The sequence below is a fragment of the Phocoena sinus genome, chromosome 1 (assembly GCF_008692025.1).
Source record: "Phocoena sinus isolate mPhoSin1 chromosome 1, mPhoSin1.pri, whole genome shotgun sequence".
Taxonomy (NCBI): Eukaryota; Metazoa; Chordata; class Mammalia; order Artiodactyla; family Phocoenidae; genus Phocoena; species Phocoena sinus.
Genome location: NC_045763.1, coordinates 51184497 through 51204992, shown reverse-complemented (window position 1 = coordinate 51204992; position 20496 = coordinate 51184497). Strand labels below are relative to the sequence as shown.

The following is a 20496-nucleotide window of genomic DNA, read 5'->3' as shown; positions in this document are numbered from 1 at the left end:
TTTTCTTAAAAAATATCTCTAATCTGCTTTACTGAGTTATTTTTCTCCCTTCTATCAAGTATTTCATTGAGCAAATACACCTTACAATGTAAGCACAAAATAAAGCATTCTTTCTACATGTTTGAAGTTCATTTTAATCTGATTATAAATTATTTTATTTACACTTCCATAGTATTAATTTTATTATATTTTACAATGTTTGATACTCCTATATATCAGGTCATTTTATTAGATTTACCTTTTTTTTGCTTTAGGATATGATCATTTATTAATTACTTAAATCACTAAAAATTATTATGATTCTTATTTGCAATGTACGTATCTGCATTGCCTGAAGACTTATATACACAGTTCTTGCATCCTTCAACTAAAAAAGTCAAGTCTTTACATAAAGTCTGATCCAGATTTTTACAAATACCTACCATTCTGGTTTACATCTGGCTGGAGGTCTTCAATGAGCTCTTGTTTCTTCTGTAATTCTTCATGGACCTCCGTTAGTTTTTCCCTAAGTAGTGGAAAGAGCATGGAGCTTTGGAGCCAGACAGACCTAAGAATGAAAACTGGTTTCTGCCACATAACATTTGTGGACTGTGGGAAAGTCACTTTCTGATCCTCAGTTTCTTCATCTGTGAAATGGGAATAATACCTGCCAAATATTCTAGGGGTTGGTTATGAGGATGTAAACTGCCTAACACATGGTGGGTGCCAAAAATTTTACAGTTTTCCCCTGGCCACCCTTGCTTCCTAAGAAAGTTAAATATTTTATAGGTTAAACAGCCCACACTTCCACATAATCTAGTTCTGACAGTTGTCTGCTTTATAAACTCTTCAAACGACACTAGCGATAAAAAAATGTAGGAGTTTGGGATCATGAGCAGGTAGGCTGACCCTTTTACCATCTTCTTCTTTTCACTTTTGGTAGCAGTGGTGAACACTGAATTGGCATCAGCGTTTTTACTCTTAATAAACAAAATCAGAAAAGGATATTAATAACTTCAGAAGCTTTTAAAACCCTTCCCCTCTCATATTTGAAATGAGTATCAGTTTTACTTACATATGAGCTTCCAACTTCTGCTTTAGTTTGCTGGACTATAAAAATTAGAAAAAGTTGCTGTAAGATAACTATTGTGCCAAAGGTAAGTTTTCCAGACATTGAAATCTCTTTACCTCCTTTTGAAGGGATACTATATAAAATTATAAATGTTTTAAAAATTTGTATTTCTAATATACTTTTAAAAACAGAAAATTTAGGTATATTCTTACTTCAAAGAAGAAAGAGAAAGAAAATAGGAAATTAAATTAGGAAGAGTAAGTATAATAGCAGAAAGAAAAATACTTCATATTTTTGAATACAATGAAAATAAAATTTGAACTCAAAGGAAAATAGCAAATGCAAGCTGAATGTGATATATTGAGGAGTATCAAACATTTAAACTCCTAAAGAATCATCCATCTAAAACACAAATTTTAGGATTTTAGACCTTCACTAAAGAATAGACTTAATGAACAAAAATTATCTCTATAATAAAACTTTATCATTATAAATGCAAGCACTTTCAATATTAACATCAAAATGAAGCAATTGGATTTTGTTAAAAAATAAAATTTAAAACACAAAATTTCCTCTTTAAAAGAACTTAGGAATTTAGGAATTAGACTGTAAAAAGGAATTTAGATTGCAATACTAGTTCTGTATCATCTACCAAATAGTTTGAAGAGTTTAAAATATATAATCTAAAATGTAATTTGGACACCAATAAATTTTTTTAAAAAGATAAATTTAAAATCCTTAAAACACTGCAATCCAAAATGTACTACCCCAAAATGATCCCATTTAAAAATATATTTTAATGTGGCTTAAAAAAATTTGTATTAGAGAGGTTACAATACTGTATATATGCACATATGAGATGCTGCCATGCATGAGATGATTTCTATTTTCCAAGCCCCCAGGGAAAAAAGAGAAAATCATATAAAGCGTATAAAAGACAGAAAGAAAACTCAACCCTTTCAATCTTCCTTTTCATCTCTTTATTTACTCTCCCTCATCAATACAAGTATAGTTACCTAACATTCTATCCAATCAATATCTAACACACATCTAGCCCTATCTTTTTTTTTTGGAACAGAAAAAGTTTTATGGAAGGGCCAAGCAAGAAGAATGGGCAGCTTATGCTCAAAAAGCCTAAACTCCCTGATGGTTTTCAGGGAAGAGTTTTTATAGGCAGAATTTTGAGGGAGGGCTGCAGGGTGCATGACCTTTCTCTGATTGGTTGGTGGTGAGGTAACAGGGCAGTGCTCTAGAAATCATGTGCTCAGCCTGAAGTCACCATCCTCCACCTGGGTGGGGATCTTAGTTCCTGTAGAAGAACTCCGAGATATATTGTTATGTATATCCTTTGAGGAGGAACCAGGACCATGCTTCAACTGCACTGTTGTTTCTTGACCGCTCCTCCTCTGTTTCTGCATTCCCTCCCTTCCCTAATTGGTAACTGTTTGAATCTGCCCTTTAGAACTCAGGTAAGGTCTAGGAGGCCAAAGCCTTTTTCCTTAAAACATGAAATGGGAGACAGAGAAAGACTTTTGTACCTGGGAGGGCCCTACAGCGTCCCGCTCAGTTTCAAGCATGCTTATTGGGATCATTGTTTCTAAGCCTTTTCCATGAGCAGAGCTAGGAAATATGCACACACACACATACACAATGCACATACTTTTTTGTATGTATGTTATAGTCAACAAAAAGGGCTTTTTGTTGAAATGAACATTTTGTCCTTCATTTTGCTTCCTAGACTCCCAATAGCATAGCCCACTGAGGAGCTATTGGCACAAAGCCTATTTAGTATTTTGAAGTCTTTGTGGAGAAAGAAAGCAGTTCTTCAATTTGAGTTTATGGATCCAACTCCCATTTCAATGTTGTTCATTTTCTCTCTCATATATTAGTTCAAAAAAATCTCTGCTCATCCATACTACTTTACAAAGTCTATTTATATTTTCCAAATGCCAAACTTTCATCAAATAATTCTCTTGGGGGACTGTTTGAGATGCAAGCTGTTGCAGAAAAGAAGAGGAAAGAATGGTCTGTGGGCCAGCCCACCTGTGCTTTGCTCTCATTCTGTAAGTTTGCTAGTTGCAAGTCCAGACTGAGAATGAGCTACACAGGTTGCTAACACAACAGAAACACACCTTCTTACAAGGGATATTAACAAGAATATGGCCCTGAGTCCTAATTTTAGCTTAAATGCTAGGCTATAAAAGAAGTACAAGGGACACTAGATTAAGGAAGGATTTATTCTATACTGAAAAGCATGAAAATAGGATGGCAAGTGCAAAAGGATCAAGGGCAGATATTCAGTTTCTGTCACACTTCCCAATGGAAACAGACGAAAATATTTGCTGTAATACTTGTGTGGTCCTGAAGACAGGTCCAATGTGTCAAGTATGACAGCAGTCCTATCTTTTTGTTGTTGTTTTAGTTAAATACATTCCTCCCTCAATTATTACTTCTTCACCTCTCTGTATATAGAGATTGAACTAAATAAACATCGCCAAGTCTATTCAGATTTAGGCTGTTTGATCTTTTTTAAGTCCTCTTACCTCTGCCCTCACAATTATTTGCCATCAAAAACCATGAGAAATGGCAAGGCCATGAGTCTGTATGAATCAACGAGGGAAGAAATAAGGGGTGATGTACTTCAAGACTGCTTTAAGGTTTCTGTCCTTTGGAGGTTGATGTGACCTACTTCTCGAATGTTCTTTTGGTAGAAATCACTTTCTCATTCTCTCTTTTCCTCTATTCTGACTGCAGATTACTCTCACTAGGGTTTTCTCAGGCCAGTCCTGTTGGATCCAGCAAAACTGTGAAGGCCTCAATTGTAGCATGCTCCCAATCAGGAATTACCATGAACTTAAGGGTAGCTGTTGAAGTAGGACAGATAGAAATCACCTTCCAATCCATATGATCAATTTATAGGCTCCAAGTTGGCAAAATCACTGCATCTGTTATGCATATATATACGATATTTAAGGGCACCCCCAATGATAAGGGTAGCACTTTCAAATACAAGATTAATTTGGATATCAGGATCTATTACAGAGAGTCCATACACAACAGAATTATCATAACTTTTAAGTTACTTACACTTTCTCCTTCAGACTTGGAGCCTTGTTCTTGCAAAGACTTCTGGAGGTCCTCAATCTGCTGCTGCAATTCTCGAATTTGTTCTTTGCTCAGCCTATTAAAAGATGAATCACACGTGTTTATTTGTACTGAAAGTCAAAGTAGTTAAGGATCTATAAAGGTGCATTTATACAATTTAACTCATAAAGTATACATTTAATAGCAATAACCAAAGCTGGACAATTATCTGTGGCTAGGTATAATATATGGTATAGTAGCCTACTTTCAAGGAAATATTCTTTAAAAAAAGACATTTTTATCCTGAAAGCATATATGCCCACATTTAAAAATTTAAGGTTCTTAATGAGTCAGCGGCAAAGCATAACGTTTCTGCACTCTACTCACTGGTATAAAAATCAGAAAACTAGCTCAGTTTTCCTCCAGTTGTATTTTTAATGAATGGAAATTAGGTTTCCATTTCTTGTTTCAGATTTCACAGGGTGTTGGGAGAAGAGGAAGGCCACCATTTTCCAACCATTTCTTCGTGACTCTTATTTCAACTAAAGAGATTGGCACTAGCAACTACTGCAGCTTTTTAACTTGGCAAAATCTCATTAAAGATGGATGGGATGGGGGTGGGGTGGAAGGGAGGTCTAAGAGGGAGGGGATGTATGTATACGTATAGCTGATTCACTCTGCTGTACAGCAGAAACTAACACAACGCTGTAAAGCAATGATACTCCAGTCAAAAAAACAAAAAAACAAAAAACGCTGCTTAATCATTACTGCCACTGAAGTTACCAGCAAGAGAGAGAGAGTTACTATCTGTCTGACTTTCTCTCTTCATATATATATGACACAACACACCTGCCCATCATGACACTCCATTTTTCCAATATTACAGTTATCACATAATAATTATCTATTCACATGTCTATCTTCCTATATTAACAGCTGAAACTTAGGATCTCCAGTGCTGATATTGAACCATATAAAACAGCAATATTTAATGGTCTCTTCAGAAAGCTAAAACGTTCTTTTTCTTTTAACTGCAGTTGATGTAATAGTATACATACAGGTTGAGAAACAAGGTTTAAGTGTCTTTAAAATTCCTGGTGGTCTCTAAGATCCAATAAAGGTAGGTCAGATAAATCCAAATACCTTGTCGGTATGCTATTATAAGAGGCAGGTTAGCAAAGTGGTTAAAGAGCACAGACTCTGAAGTCAGATTGACAGAGGGTTCAAACGCAGGATCCAGAACTTACTAGCTGTGTAACTTTGGGCAAGTTACACCTTGCACCTCAACTTCCTTGTCCATAAAGAGAGAGATAATTATAGTTACTACTTCATAGAGTTATTGTGAGAATTTACTGAGCTAATATAAAAAAGTGCTTAGAAAAGTGCCTGGCACTAGTAAGCACCATATAAACGTTATTTTTTTAAAACATTATAATTTTTGAACACCTCATTGATATCAGATAAGTACACCATTTGCTTTAAACACATTATCTGTAATCTTCATAAGAACCTGCAAATAGGTGTCATCTCCAATTTATAGCTGAGGACACTAAGTGTGAATTTAAGTAACTTGCCCAGTTTAAGTAGAGGTGGAATTCAAATTTGACTCCACAAGCTATGTACCATCTGTGCACAAGACTCCAGCTGAAAACCAGATTGTCATTTATTCAATCGGTTAATTTTTTGTCATTTGTGAAGACATCTAAATGAAATTCAAGAATTAAGCAACTTGCTTTAACAAAGTCTGCTAAAAATAATGGGTAGTGGGAGATGAAAAAACAAAAATCGAAACTTGTGCAATCCTAATTATTTGAACTACAATGATATCTTCCACTTCTGCGAATCAAGATTCTGTGGTTAGGTAATTAAATCGCTATGACTATCAATTATGAAGGAGTGTGTCAGTCACCTCTGCTCAGTTTCCAATTCATTCATCTTGCGGTGCTTCTGTTCCAGCTGTTCCTGAAGTTCTTCAATACGTTCATTCTCAGTACCTTCCTGCTGTAACCGAAGCATCTTATTTTCATGTTGCAGTCGAATAAACACCTCCCTGATGTTAAAAAGCAATTAAAAACAATTTTTTAAAGTATAAGAGTTTTTTAAATTCTTTGCTTTTTAAAAAAGAAAATTCCTGTCCACTTGCTAGCTGTCATTTTGAAACGTTACCAAAGCTTCTGAAAGTTCTTAAGAAAAAACTGTGCATTGTAGGACTATGTCTCAAAAAAACAAATGGTAAGTTTTTAAAGGTACGGGTAAAGATTATATGTCAATAAATGTTTATTATGTAAATCCCTAAGAGATGATATGAATTATTTTACTTTGATAATTTAGAAACTATTCACACTAAAGGTAATATATAGCACATCCTTAGAAAACATATAAATAAAAAGCAGTAGATTTAAGAAACTACAGTTTGCTTTAAATTTTTTAAGTATACTTTTATGATAATGACAGTCATGAGTGTCTCTAGACTTTTTATTTTTAGAAAAAAATTTTATTAAAGGTTTACATACATGTTCTTAAAAATGCAAATGATAGGAATGGTATTAAATTAAAAAGTAATGCTTCCTACCTGCTGCCCTCCTAAATTCCATTCCCCAAGAGCAACTAATTTCAATTAATCACAATATTTGTTCTTCTGAATGCCAGCACCATCACTTTAAAAAATGGCTATTTTTAAATGATTAATATCACTGGATATTACTAACTAAAAAGTGCAAGTTAGTTTCTAGCCCAGCATGTAAGGAGCTCTATCTTAACAGCAAAAACCTGAACAAATTGAAAATCAACAACTTGATAAACATTATGCAAAGTGAAAGAAGTCACTCACAAAAGGACGCATATTGTATGATTCCATGTATATGAAATGTCCACAATAAGCAAATCCATAGAGACAGAGTAGATTACTGGTTGCCTGGAGCTGGCGATGGAGGGGAGGCAGGAATGGGGAATGACTGCTAATAGGTACAGGGAATCTTTTGTGGAGGATGAAAATGTTCTAAAACTAGACAGTGATGATGGTTATACAACTCTGTGATTACACTAAAAACCACTGAACTGTATATGTGTAAACGGGTGAATTTTATCTCAATAAAGCTGTTTAAATAAAGAGTAGAATTAGAAGTAATTAACAAATAAAACTGTTGTCACAAAAAAGGAAAAGAAAACTTTATACCAGATTAGTCAAATGCCTAGAAGTAAACATAGTGGTAAAATACCAAAATAAAAGTTAGGTCAAGAGGAACCTCTAAAATTTGTATTTTATGTAACTCCAGCTTAATCCTCCTGCAATTGACAGCTCCTCTCCTATTTTTTTCACCAGTGTGGATCTGAATGCCAAGTATTAAAAAGGTTTTCCATAGTGTTTAAAAGAGGAAATTCCTGTCCACTCAATAGCTGTCATTTTAAAGTATTACCAAAGAGACTAAGGATAAAAAAATAAGTTAAACACAATAAAGGCTGTATTATAAAATCTAGAATATGTTATTCAGCTAGTAAGTGAAATTTTATTTCTGGTAAATTTTTAAGCTTCCATAGTAGCAATAACAATCTGATTTAGAAAGCATAAGCATGAGACAAAGTAATTTTCAAGCCCTATGACTCATAAAATGGAAAATGTTAAAGGCTTAGAAATTTACAAAAGGAAGAAGAAATCACTTTTCTAATATTAAGTATGGGTTATCAATTAATAAAAACAAGTTTACCTATACTCCACTGGCATAATCTCAGCAGCAAGATTCTCATAGCTTTTTGTAGCAGATGCATCTAAACAACATCAGCAACAAAAAAATAGATTAACATTTCAGTATATCTACCATTACAAAAATCTTTTCTAAATGCAACAAAATTCACCTGTTTGGTTTAGGTGATCCTGTTGTACTTGTGAACATCGAAGCTCTTCATTTGTTTCTTTCAGAGTATCAAGCTGTTCTATTAGTCTCTAAAAAAAGAATTGTTTATATAAGTAAAATATTTAATTCTGCCCACAGGCAATTTAATTTATGCTTAGAATAATTTATCTTAATTTAATTTGATAATTGTTCCTTAATTAAAAATGACAATGTTTTAGTTTTAGTGCTAAGGGGTAATTTCTCTTGTATAAATCACATAAATAATAGGACTTTATACAACACAAAGCTTGTGATTTTTCCCCATTAGATAGTTTATCTTTGAACCAAATGAATGTAATTATGCAACAGAGCACAAATATGCAACTGTAGAGTAATAAAAGTACATGGACTTTGGAGGCAAATAGATCGTGCCCTGAATTCAGTTTCACTATTTCCAGCTATACTATCTAAGGCAAGTTATTGATTTTTTGGCTGAGATCTTTATCATCAAAATGAGAATACTGATTCATAAGCCCCTGCAAAGGTGTTCTGAGTAGCGAATGAGATAAAGTTTGTCTAATATCTAGACTATAGTCTGGTGTGTAAGAGATGCTGGAGACTTGTTATTTCCTTCTATTACTCTAAGTAGCATACTGGAAGTATGAATTTGTGGAAAAACATTATTTCCTAGGGATAGCATGCTAGGACTTCATATCATTGGCTATTTTATTTTACAGCTGACAGCCAATGACAAATTTCTACACTCTGTACAAAAGACTCATGTTTAAATGATTTTCCCGGAACTTGAAAAGTACTTTAACATAAAATCATATTTTAAATGTTATATTTCAAATCAGTAAACAAAACTCTACTTAGTCCATTATGTGGTTCAAATCAACCTAACAGTAAATTGGTTACGGTCCAAGGGTCCTGACTCCAAGGGTCCTTAGGCCAGAGTGCACAGATGCCGTAGGAATCTCTGAACATGAACACTATAAACTATAACTACAGTCAGGCATGAGGACCCCTATAAATCTGTTCCTTCATAAATGCAATGCAAACACTAGCTAATTTGTCAAAATCAACTTTTCCAGAACTCTGAAAATTAACCAAGGGTCGGCCATGATCTGAGGAGCACTTGTTAAAGAAACTCTGCTAAATCTCAGAACAGGGAGCTTTTTGTTCTTTTAACTATTCTTACTACTATCACCCTCTCCCCAACTCTGGAGTAGCCTTTAAAACCAGCAGATTTTCAATCTTTGTAGCTTTGTTCCTGTTTTTTGTTTTGGCCGCACCACACGGCTTAGTTCCCCAACTAGGGACTGAACTCAGGCCCACGGCAGCGAAAGTACTGAGTCTTAACCACTGTACCACCAGGGAATTCCCTCTCAATTTCTATGGCTTTGAAAAACAGCAGCTTAGCCACCACCAGAATGGGCAGACTGGATATGAAACTCCTCCTAAAATAGCCCCATGCTTAGAGAACTGTCACTATCTGGTCTGTCTAGAAGCACCCTGGAGAAGCCCCAGTCATACTTTTCATTGATTGATTTGTCAAAAACAATCATCAGCAATTGTTTTCACTATAGCTGCTGGAGGCTGTGATGCCAGTTAGGGCAAACAAGAGCCTTGCCAAAACCTTACAAGGAAGAGCTGAGAAACAAGAAATCCACAGAGGACTTAGAAAAGTTCTGACATATCCCTGGAGATCCAGGAGGCCAGCTATATATAGAGTTGTGTGCATGCCCAGAAAAGACCTGAGAGGGCCCCAATGTCTCAGCTCTAGATAAACTTGAGGCCCTGTGCAAACAGGAAGTAAAGGCAAAGGCAGAGTTTTAAATTGCCTAAGAATTGAAGACGTTTTCCAAAATATACACTGAGTCCTTTGGCAAAGGTTGGGAGAGTTATTGGCTCAAGGCATCTATGGAAATATCTGACTAATCATCAACTGATCTCAATGGTAACTGAGCAAGAGAATTCAGTGGTTGAACATTACAAAGAAAGAAGATTTTATAGAATTAGTCCAAAAGAGTCACTAAAGAAACCAGCAATAATAACAAACTCTGAGGTTGAAGGAAAATCTGGATTTCCAGAGTTGAAATATTATATTATTTTAAAGGTCATATTTTCAAAAAAAGTATGAAACATGCAAAGAAACAGGACAGTCCCAATGCAGGAAAAAAAAAGACAAACAGTTAACAGAAAAAGTCAATGAGATGACCCTAGTGGGTGGACACACTAGGTAAAGACTTCAAGTGAGCTAAAACCTAAAAAGCAGGAAAAATTTTTCAGCTCATTCTATGTGGTATCATCTTGATACCAAAACCAGGCAATGACATCAAAAGAGAACTACCAACCAATATCTCTTATAATATAGATGGGAAAACACTCAACAAAATACTAGCAAATTGAATCTAGCAATATGTAAAAAGGATTATACCCTATGACCAAGTGGAATTTACCTCAAGGATGCAAACTGATTTAATATCAAAAATCAGTGTAATATACCACATTAATACAATAAAAGACAAAAACCACACATCATCTCACTGACCCAGAAAAAGCAGATGACAAAATCCAAAAACTTTTCAGGATAAAAACATGCAACAAACTAGGAATAAAATGAAACTTCTTCAACCTGATAGAGGGCATCTACAAACAAAACCCACAGCTAGTAACATATATAATGATGAAACAGTGAATGCTTTCTCCCTAATATCAGAAACAAGAGAAGGATATCCACCCTTGCCATTTCTATTCAACAAAGTACTGGAGGTTCTAGCCAGGACAATTTGACAAGGAAAAGAAATAAAAGGCATCCAGATTGCAAAGGAACAAGTAAAACTACTTGTATTTGCAGATGTCCTGATCTTCTATATAGAAAATCCTAAAGAATCTACTAAAAACTATTAGAAATACTAAGTGAATCCAACAAGGATGCAAAATACAAGATCAGTGTTCAAAAATCAATTGTATTTCTATACATTAGCATTGAAAAATCCAAACATGAAACTGAAAAAATAATTTCATTTATAATGGTAACAAAAAGAATAAAACACTCATGAATAAAGCTTTAAAAGGTGCAGTCTTGTACAAGGAAAACTACAAAACATTGTTGAAAGAAGCTCAAGACCTAAATAAATGGAATGTTATCCTACAGTCATGGATCAGAAAGTTAATGCTATTAAGGTGGCCAGATTTCCAAACTGATCAACAAATTTAGGCAATCCCTATCAATATCTCAGTCTGGCTATTTTGCAGGAATTAATAATCTGATCCTAAGATTCATATGAAATGCTAGGGACCCAGAATAACCAAAACAATAGCTTTAAAAAGAAGAACAAAGTTGGAGAACTCATACTTTCCAATTTCAAAACTTACTACAAAGCTCCAGTAATCATGACAGTGTGGTACTAGCATAAAGCTAGACATACACATCAATGACAAAGAAAAGTCCAGAAATAAAGTCATATATTTATGGCCAAATGATTTTTTTTTTACTTAAAAAAAATAATACACTTTTTTGCAGAAAAACTGAACAGAAAGTACAAAGTTCCCATATATCCCCTCATCTCCCCCCATTCCCCAATTTTCCCTATTATTAACATCTTTCATTATTGTGGTTACCTGTAAGAAATGATGAACCAATATAATAATAATAACATTATTATTAACTAAAGGACATAGCTTACATTAGGGTTCATTCTTTCTGTTTCACTTTTATGAGTTTTGACAAAGGTATATCCATCATTACAGTATCATGGTCAATTGATTTTTAACAAGGGTACCAAGACAATTCAATGGGGCAAGTCTTGTCAACAAATGGTGCTGGGACAACTGAATATACACATACAAAAGAATAGAGTTAGAAACCTATCTCACACCACATTAAAATATTAATTCAAAATTGATCACAGAGTAAATATGAGAGCTAAAACTATAAAACTCTTAAAAGAAAACATAGTAATAAATCTTTACAACCTTAAGGTTATTCAATGGTTTCATAGAAACACCACCATAAAACCAACAAAAGAAAAAATAGATAACCTTGACCTCATCAAATAAAAAAACTACTCTGCTGCAAAAAAAATACCATCAAAAAAAAAGTGAGAAGACAACCCACAAAATGGGAGGAAATATTTGCAAATCATGTATCTGACAAGGGACTTATATCCAGAATATATAAAGAACTCTTAGAACTTAAAAAGGCAAATGACAAAACATGGGCAAATAATTTGAAGAGATATTTCTCAAAGATAATTAGAAATGGCCAATAAGTACATGCAAAGATGTTCAATATCATTAGTCATTAGGGAAATACAAATCAAAACCATAATGCTATACTACTTCATACCCACTAGGATACCCAAAATTAAAATTTAATATACTTAGTCAAGGATGTGGAGAAATTAGAATCTACAAATTGCTGGTGATAATGAAAAATGGTTCATCCACTTTAGAAAAGTCTGGTAGTTCTTAAAAAAGTTAAACATAGTTACCATATGACCCAGCAATACCATTCCTAGGTATATACTCCAGAAATGAAGGGACTTCCCTGGTGGTCCAGTGCTTGAAAATCTGTCTTGCAATGTAAGGGACACCAGTTCAAACCCTGGTCGGGGAACTAAGATCCCACATGCCGCACAACAACTAAGCCCACGTGCCACAACTAGAGAGCCTGTGTGCTTTGGAGCCTGCGCACCACAACTAGAGAGAAGCCCACACACTGCAACTAGAGAGAAGCCCGCGCACTACAATGAAGATCCCGCATGCTGCAAGGAAAGATCCCACGTGCTGCAACTAAGACCCAACGCAGCCAAAAAATAAATATTAAAAAAAAAAGAAAACATACGTCCACATAAAGACTTGTACATAAATGTTTATAACCACATTATTCATTTAATGGGCAAAAAGTGGAAACAACCCAATGTCCGTAAACTGATGAACAGATAAATAAAATGTGGTATATCCATACAATGGATTATTATTCAGCAATAAAAATGAAGTACTGACACACACTACAACATGGTTGAACCTTGAAAGCATTATGCTAAATGAAGGAATCCAGTCACAAAAACCACAAAGTGTATGATTATATATTCATATATATAAATTGTATAATATATTATATATATATTATATATTATATTCATATAATTTATAGAGACAGCAAGTAGATTAATGATTGCTAAGGCTGAGGGGAGGGGGGCCAGAATGCAGGGTAACTGCTAATGGGCACACGGTGTCTTTTTGGAGTGATGACAGTATTCTAAAATTTGATTGTGATAATGGTTTCACAACGCTGTGAATACACTAAACACCATTAAACTATACCTTTTAAATGGCTGAAATTTATGGTATATAAATTATATCCTAATAAAGCTGTTAAAAAATTGCATCTATGGTCCTTGCTCTCAAGGAGCTGACAGTCTAGAGCTGGAAAACATGCACTGAGACATGACCTAGGCTCTGTGACTTCATCTTCCCATATGAAGGAAACTTACAAAACCCCATAAAGAATGTCTACAAGACTTTCTTTTATATCACCAATTTCAATTTGGAGAAAGACAGAACTGATTACATCACTTCCATTCTTAAAACAGCAAAGACAGTATTAAAAACTAAAACAAGATATACATATTACATATCAATTATATTTATGTTTACCTCTTTTTCCTTAAGTAAAGCTTCGTGTTTTTCTTCAAGCCGCTTCATTTCAAATGCTAGTGTGTCCGCCCTTTTGGTTTCAGAGGAAAGTTTAACGTGAAGATCCTGAACCTTTTATCAGAAACAAAAGTAAAAAATGAGAGTATATAATATTGATAGCTTTTCAGAGTTCAATAAATGAGAAACTGGAAATAAAATTTATACTAAGATTATAGTCTAATTCTAAATATTTGTGGACTCTCTGGGCTTGGTCCTAGGTTGCAGCGATGTGGCTAAATGCATCAAGAAGGTTGGAATTGTGGGTAAATACGGGACCCATTATGGTGCCTCCCTCAGGAAAATGGTGAAGAAAACTGAAATGAGCCAGCATGCCAAATACACTTGCTCCTTCTGTGGCAAAACCAAGATGAAGAGATGAGCTGTGGGCATTTGGCACTGTGGTTCCTGCATGAAAACGGTAGCTGGTGGTGCCTGGACCTACAATACCACTTCTGCTGTCACAGTAAAGTCTGCCATCAGAGGACTGAAGGAACTGAAGGCCCAGTAAAGCACCACCATTTGAAATGTTGCTAGCCTATAAAAATTGGTTAATTTATATAACAAAAAAAAAATTTGTGGAAATGGCATGTAGATAAGAATAAACATAAGTTTTAAAATATACAAATAATAACTTAGCAAAAAAAAAAATATCAGCCTTCTACCCTGTTTATCTAGGTTGTTTTATAAACAGCAGAAGAGAATATTTTAGGTTATAACTCCATTCTCTAGGCATTTATCACTGGTTACCAGAAATACTAATAAAACAATAAAAATGTCCAAAAAATATACAAGCTCAGAAGCCAACAAAAATGTAAAAGACTTAGATAACTCAAAGTTAAACTCTTTCCAATTTTACTGATTTAAAAAATCAAGATATTTTCTTACCTGTCTCTTGTATGTTTCTAATTGTGTACGTGCTGCATTTGCCTTCTTTAATTCTTCTTCTAGGCTGACTGTATTATGCATATACATCATGTTTGTTTCCTGTAAAGTTTTCACCTGCTTGCGAAGGTCATTCAGATCTTGGAGCTTCTGACGATATATCTCAACTGTTGACTCCAGTTTATTTGCTTTATCAGAGGTAGCCCTATAATAACAAAGACTAAACATTACTGTGTAAAGACTAGTAGGTACACATAACAATGTTATTCTGGCTGTAAAATGAGTCTTCCCAATGAACTATCAATTGGTTAAAAAAAAAATGAGAGGGACAGAGAAAAGAAATCATAAACTTTGTGAGAACTTTGGAGACAGACTCAGGACTAAAACTTTCTAAAGTTCAACCCTTCCGTTATAAAGTCATCAAAATAAAAATGCTTCAAATTTGACAAACTGAATTATCAAACTATTTTATATATCAGAAAAATGTATAAAAAAATAATGGTTTTCTAAATATAATTGAACAATTCTGAGCTGCTCTGTAGCTTACAGGCCAATTGTGCTTTGTGCATAATATTTAACGTAGTTTTGCTCTAAGTATTTGATATACTAAGGAAGTTGACTCAACTTATAATTTGTTTAGCAAAGCACTTCCCTTTGGAGTTGTGCTTACCTGACAACTGGGCTAGAGCAAAAATAAATAAATAAACCAAACCACTTCAATATCACATGCAAGTTCAAATTAATGGTTATAAAGATTTCGTTTAAAATAACGACATTAAAAACTGTGCAAGAAAATGGCTGATTAAGAAAATTTAACAGAAAATATAAAAATCATGTGGATAGACTACTTGCTTCGGTAACATTTTACAGGCAAAAACTAAATATAAATTTTATATTGTCAAAGACTATAAGACAAACCTGAGATAACCTTGAAATAAATGCTAGGATTCTTATCTATATTTTATCAAATGTCAAAATGTGGTTTGTGACTGCATTTCCTTACACAAAAATTTCACAAGATATACTAGTAAGCACAAGAAAGTCAAGCCAAATGTATCTAAAAGTAACTCAGCTTACAAATTTTTAAGAAAAAGGTATCATTTTCTTAAACGAGAAATAAGAAAAAGGTTTATGAAACTGTCCTAACACGAATCAAATGTTATCCTTAAACGGTCCATAACTATCAACAAGCATAAAAGAAGTAAAGACTAGGAGGCTGGATAAAAACTGATCAATACTTGATATATACGGAAAACTCTAAGAATCCCTGATTAAGATAAGGAATACTGAAATGACTAAGTAATAACTTAGAAGTGACATAATTATATTTAGACATGCCGTACCTAAGAACATCTATTTCATCTTTCAGGGCTCTTGTTTCCTCAGCAAGACTAGTCAACTCATCATTCCTATGTTGAAATTCAATTAATTGCTTTTCAAGTTCTTCACAGTGAACACGGTAATCATCTTTTGCAGCTTCGAGCCTTGCATAAAGAAAACAAGTATTTATAATGTAATTTCCATTATTTCTTTTCTTACTGAGATATGAGCTTAGCAAAACTTACTTCTAAATTTTTTTTTGGATTCTGCATTCAAAAGAAGAAAAACTAAAGGAATAAGGTACTTTTCAGCTCTTGGTTTTAAAACAGACCTGAGAAGCAAAAGATGTTCAGAATTTTCATTTTTACTTCTAAAACACTGAGCTTGGTTTTCTAGTTCAAACAGGAATTTTAATTTCAAAAGATGACGAGAAAATGTATATATTAAAGTTATCCAAAAATATACATAGTGTGTAAATTAGTAAAATATTAACTCTAAGTATAGACTATGATAAAGAATAAATACTTCAAAGCCTAGAGCAACAACAAAAACTAAAATGACAATACAGTAATTAAAATATTAAAAAATTATTTGATCAACTGAAAATAATGCAAAAAAGGAAAAAAAAATAAACCCAAGACTAGATATAACAAATGAAAAATAGAAAATCGACAGACCTAAATACAGCCATGTCAAAAATTACATAAAAGTCAAATGGACTGAACATACCAATTAAAAAGGCAGAGACTATCAGACTGGATAAAAAAAAGCAAGGCTCAAATATATTTTAGTTACAAGAAATATTTTAAATATAAAGACACAATATATTAAAAGTAAAAAGATGAAAAAAAGTACCATGCAAACAGTAAGCAAAGAAAGCTGGGGTGGTTATATTAACATTAAAAAAATTTTTAAGACAAAAAGTATTACCAAAGATAAAGAGAGACAGTTCATAATAATAAAAGGGTCAATTTATCAGAAAGACATATCATAAAGGTATATATAAGTAAAAACAGAATTTTAAAATAGATAAAGCAAAAACTGACAGAATCAGAGATCCACAAATCGATAATTACTGTCGAAAATTTTAACATCAGTCTCCCAATAAATGATAGAACTAAACAAAAATGTCAGTAAAAATACAGAAAAGATCTGAATAACACTATTAACCAGTTTGATATAATTAATATTTATGATACAAGTCAGTCAAAAAAACAGAACACACATTCTTTGCAGGTACACATGGAACACTCACCACAATACAACATATGATGAGCAATAAAATAAGTATTATAAATATTAAAAGATTGAAGTCTCATGGAATATGTTCTCTAATCACAAGGAAATTAAATTAGAAATCAGTCACAATACGAAGTCTGTAGAAAAGCCTTAAATATTTAGAAATTAAACAACACATTTCTAAATAATCCCCAAGTCAAAGAAGAAATCACGAGGGAAAGTAGAAAATATTTCAAACTGAATAATAATAGAAACACAATCAATCAAATTTTGGGGACCCAGCTAAATCAGTGCTTAGAGGAAAATTTACAGCTTTAAAGGCTAATTTTAGAAATGAAGAAAGCCTTAAAATCAACCATCTAACTTGAAGAGGCTAAAAAAAGAAGGGCAAATTAAATCCAAAGGAAGTAAAATAAATAAAGAACAGAGATCTAAAACTTACAATATGGAAAGTTAATAAAGGATGTTTGAAAAGATTAATAAAATTGATGAACCTCTAGCAAGAGTGACCAAGAAAAATGAGAGAAAGCACAAATTACCAGTATCAGGAATGAAAAAGGAAATACCACTACAGATCCTACAGTCACTAAAGGGACAATAAATAGAATATTATGAACAACTTTATGCCAATAAATTCAACAACTTAAATCAAATAAGCATGTACCTTGAAAAAAACAATTTAGCAAACTGACATAAGATGAAACAAAATCTGAAAAGCCCTATGACCATTACTGAAATTATATGTGCCATTAAAAGCCCTTTCACAAAGAAAACCACAGATCCAATTGTTTTACTGATAAATTCTATCAAATACTGAAGGAAAAAATAGTATCATTCTTACATAAACTCTTTCAGAAAATAGAGGAGGAGAGAATACTTCCTAATTATTCTATGAGACTAGCAAAACTCTGATAACAACACCTGAAAGACATTACAAGAGAAAAAAGTTACAGACCAATATCTATTATAAAGACAGACACAAAAACACTTTCAACATATTAGCAAACCAAATCCAGTCATATGTATATAAGACAATAAAATATGACCGATTGGTTTTCCCTAGAATACAAGATTTTTTAACATTCAAAAATTAATCATATTAAAAGAGTGAAAAAGAAAAACCAAACCATCTTCTCAAGATGCAGAAAAGTCATTTGACAAAAAATCAACACCAATTAATGATAAAACTTGTAGCAAGGCAGAAATAAAGGGGGAACTCCTTCAATCTGATAAAAAGCAAATTTAAAAACTCTACAGCTAGCTTCATAATTGACAGTACTTAATTGAACATTTTCTCCTAAGACCCAGAACAAACCAAGATGTTTGCTCTTGCTCAAAACAAAGAAGATAAATACAAGGCAGAAATAATACAAGGAAGAGGTAAAGCTCTATTAATAGACAAGGTGACTGTAGATTCCTTAGGATTTTCTACTTCAATAAACAACTAGAAGAATCAGTAAGGGAATTAAGAAACTTTGCAAGACAGAAAGGTTTCAAAATACAACACACAAGTTTCAAGATACAAGATAAAAGTTTCAATGTACAAAGATCAATTGTGTATCTATATATTAGCAGTAACTTTTCAGAATAATGTTTTAATTGTGTTTGTAACAGCAAAAAAATTAAATATTGGGAAATAAAATTAACAGAAGACACACATAAAACTATGATGGAAACAACAGAAAATTGCTAGAGAAATTAGACTTAAATAGATGAAGATACTACATTCATAGACAGAAATTCTCAATATGGTCAAGGTATCAATCACATACAATCCAAATCGTAATCACAAAAGGTTGTTTTTTTTACAGAAACTGACTAAAAAAGCAAAGGATAGAATAGCTAAAACAAATTTTAAGAAAGAACAAAGTTGGAATATTCACACTACCTGATTTTAAATGACTTACTCTAGAGCCATAGTGATCAAAATCGTGTCTTATAGGCATAAAGATAGAAAAATTGATCAATGGGAAAGAACTGAGTCCAGAAAATGACCCAAATTTTATGGTTGTATCATTTTTCACAAAGGTGCCAAAGCAATTTGACAGAGTAAAATAAATTTCTTTTCAGCTCATGATACTGGAACAACTAAATATTCATAAGGAAAATAAAAATAAAGCTTCACATCCACACCTCACACTAGTTTCAAAAAATCAGTTCAAGATGGATCACAGACCTAAATGTGAAAGCTAAAACTATAAAGATTCTAGAAGAAAACAGTAGAGTGTATTTTCATGACAAGGGAGCAAAGATTTCTCAGACAGTGCACAAAAAGCACTAATCTTAAAAATACTGATAAATCAGACTTCACCTAAGTTAAGAACTTTAACTCTTTCAGATACCATTTGAAAAATGAAAAGGCAAGCCAAGAATGGATGAAATATTACTACCTGTATATCTGACAAAGATTTTGTATCCAGAATATATATTTTTAAAACTCCTACAACTCAGTAATAAAGAGAAACAACCCAATTTAAAAATAGGCTAACAGTGTGAAGAGACGATTCACAATGTAAGATATATTGCCAATAAGCACAAGAAAAGGGGCTTACCATATCATTAGTTATCAGGAAAATACAAATTAAAGCCACAATTCAACACCCTTAACACATCCCCTGGGATAACTAAAATTAAAAAGCTTGATAAAGCCAAGTTATGTTATACAGGCAGAGTAACTAGAGCAACCAGCAGCAAACACTGCTGGTGGGAATGTAAAACAATATGAACACTTTGGGAAATGGTTTGCCAGTATCTTTTAACACTAAACACAGACATAATGTGTAACTCAGCAATACCAGTTCATTCATGTATTTGCCAACGAGAAATGAAAAAATATGTTCACAAAAAGTCTTATACTCCAACGTTCATACCAGCTTTATTTATATTAGCCAAAATCTGGAAACCCAAATGCCCATCTAAAGGAAAATGAATAAGCAAAATGTGTCATAATGAGAAATAATTCCATATAATGGAATACTACTCAGCAATAAAAAAGAATGAACTACTGATATATTCAGCAACATCTGTAAATTTCACAAATATGCTGAGCATAAGAAGCCAGTCACCAAAGAATTCATATTGCAATTCAATTTATAAGTACTTCTAGATGAGCAAAAACATATCTATGGTGGAAAATAATCAGAAGAGTAATTCCTCTCTGGGAGATAGGGATTGACTGGGAAGGGGCATAGGGGAACTTTCTGTAGTGATAGAAATGATCTATCAAACAATAAAAGTGTGAGTTGCAAAAATGTATGCATTGGTTAAAACATGCCAAATTGTACTCAGTATTTATTCATTTCACAATATGCAAATGTCATCTTAAAAAAAAAAAAGAACTGTAAACGTACTGAAGTCTAGTATTACTTTGCTTTTTACAGAGGT

The 20496-nt window shown here is 33.1% G+C and overlaps 1 protein-coding gene and 1 pseudogene across 2 annotated transcripts in view; one reads left to right on the top strand and one right to left on the bottom strand.

Annotated features, from left to right (window-relative positions):
• The window catches only part of HOOK1 (hook microtubule tethering protein 1), a 65420-nt gene that overhangs the window by 8366 nt on the left and 36558 nt on the right, over positions 1-20496 (bottom strand). For both annotated transcript variants that reach the window (XM_032653012.1, XM_032653020.1), the window contains 9 exons: positions 15897-16037; positions 14557-14758; positions 13633-13743; positions 7988-8075; positions 7840-7900; positions 6045-6185; positions 4139-4232; positions 1055-1089; positions 423-505 (listed from right to left, as the gene is read on the bottom strand). In XM_032653012.1, the coding sequence (XP_032508903.1) occupies positions 423-505; positions 1055-1089; positions 4139-4232; positions 6045-6185; positions 7840-7900; positions 7988-8075; positions 13633-13743; positions 14557-14758; positions 15897-16037 (956 nt within the window). The remainder of the gene's footprint in view (positions 1-422; positions 506-1054; positions 1090-4138; positions 4233-6044; positions 6186-7839; positions 7901-7987; positions 8076-13632; positions 13744-14556; positions 14759-15896; positions 16038-20496) is intronic.
• Positions 13769-14197, top strand: LOC116758002 (annotated as a pseudogene).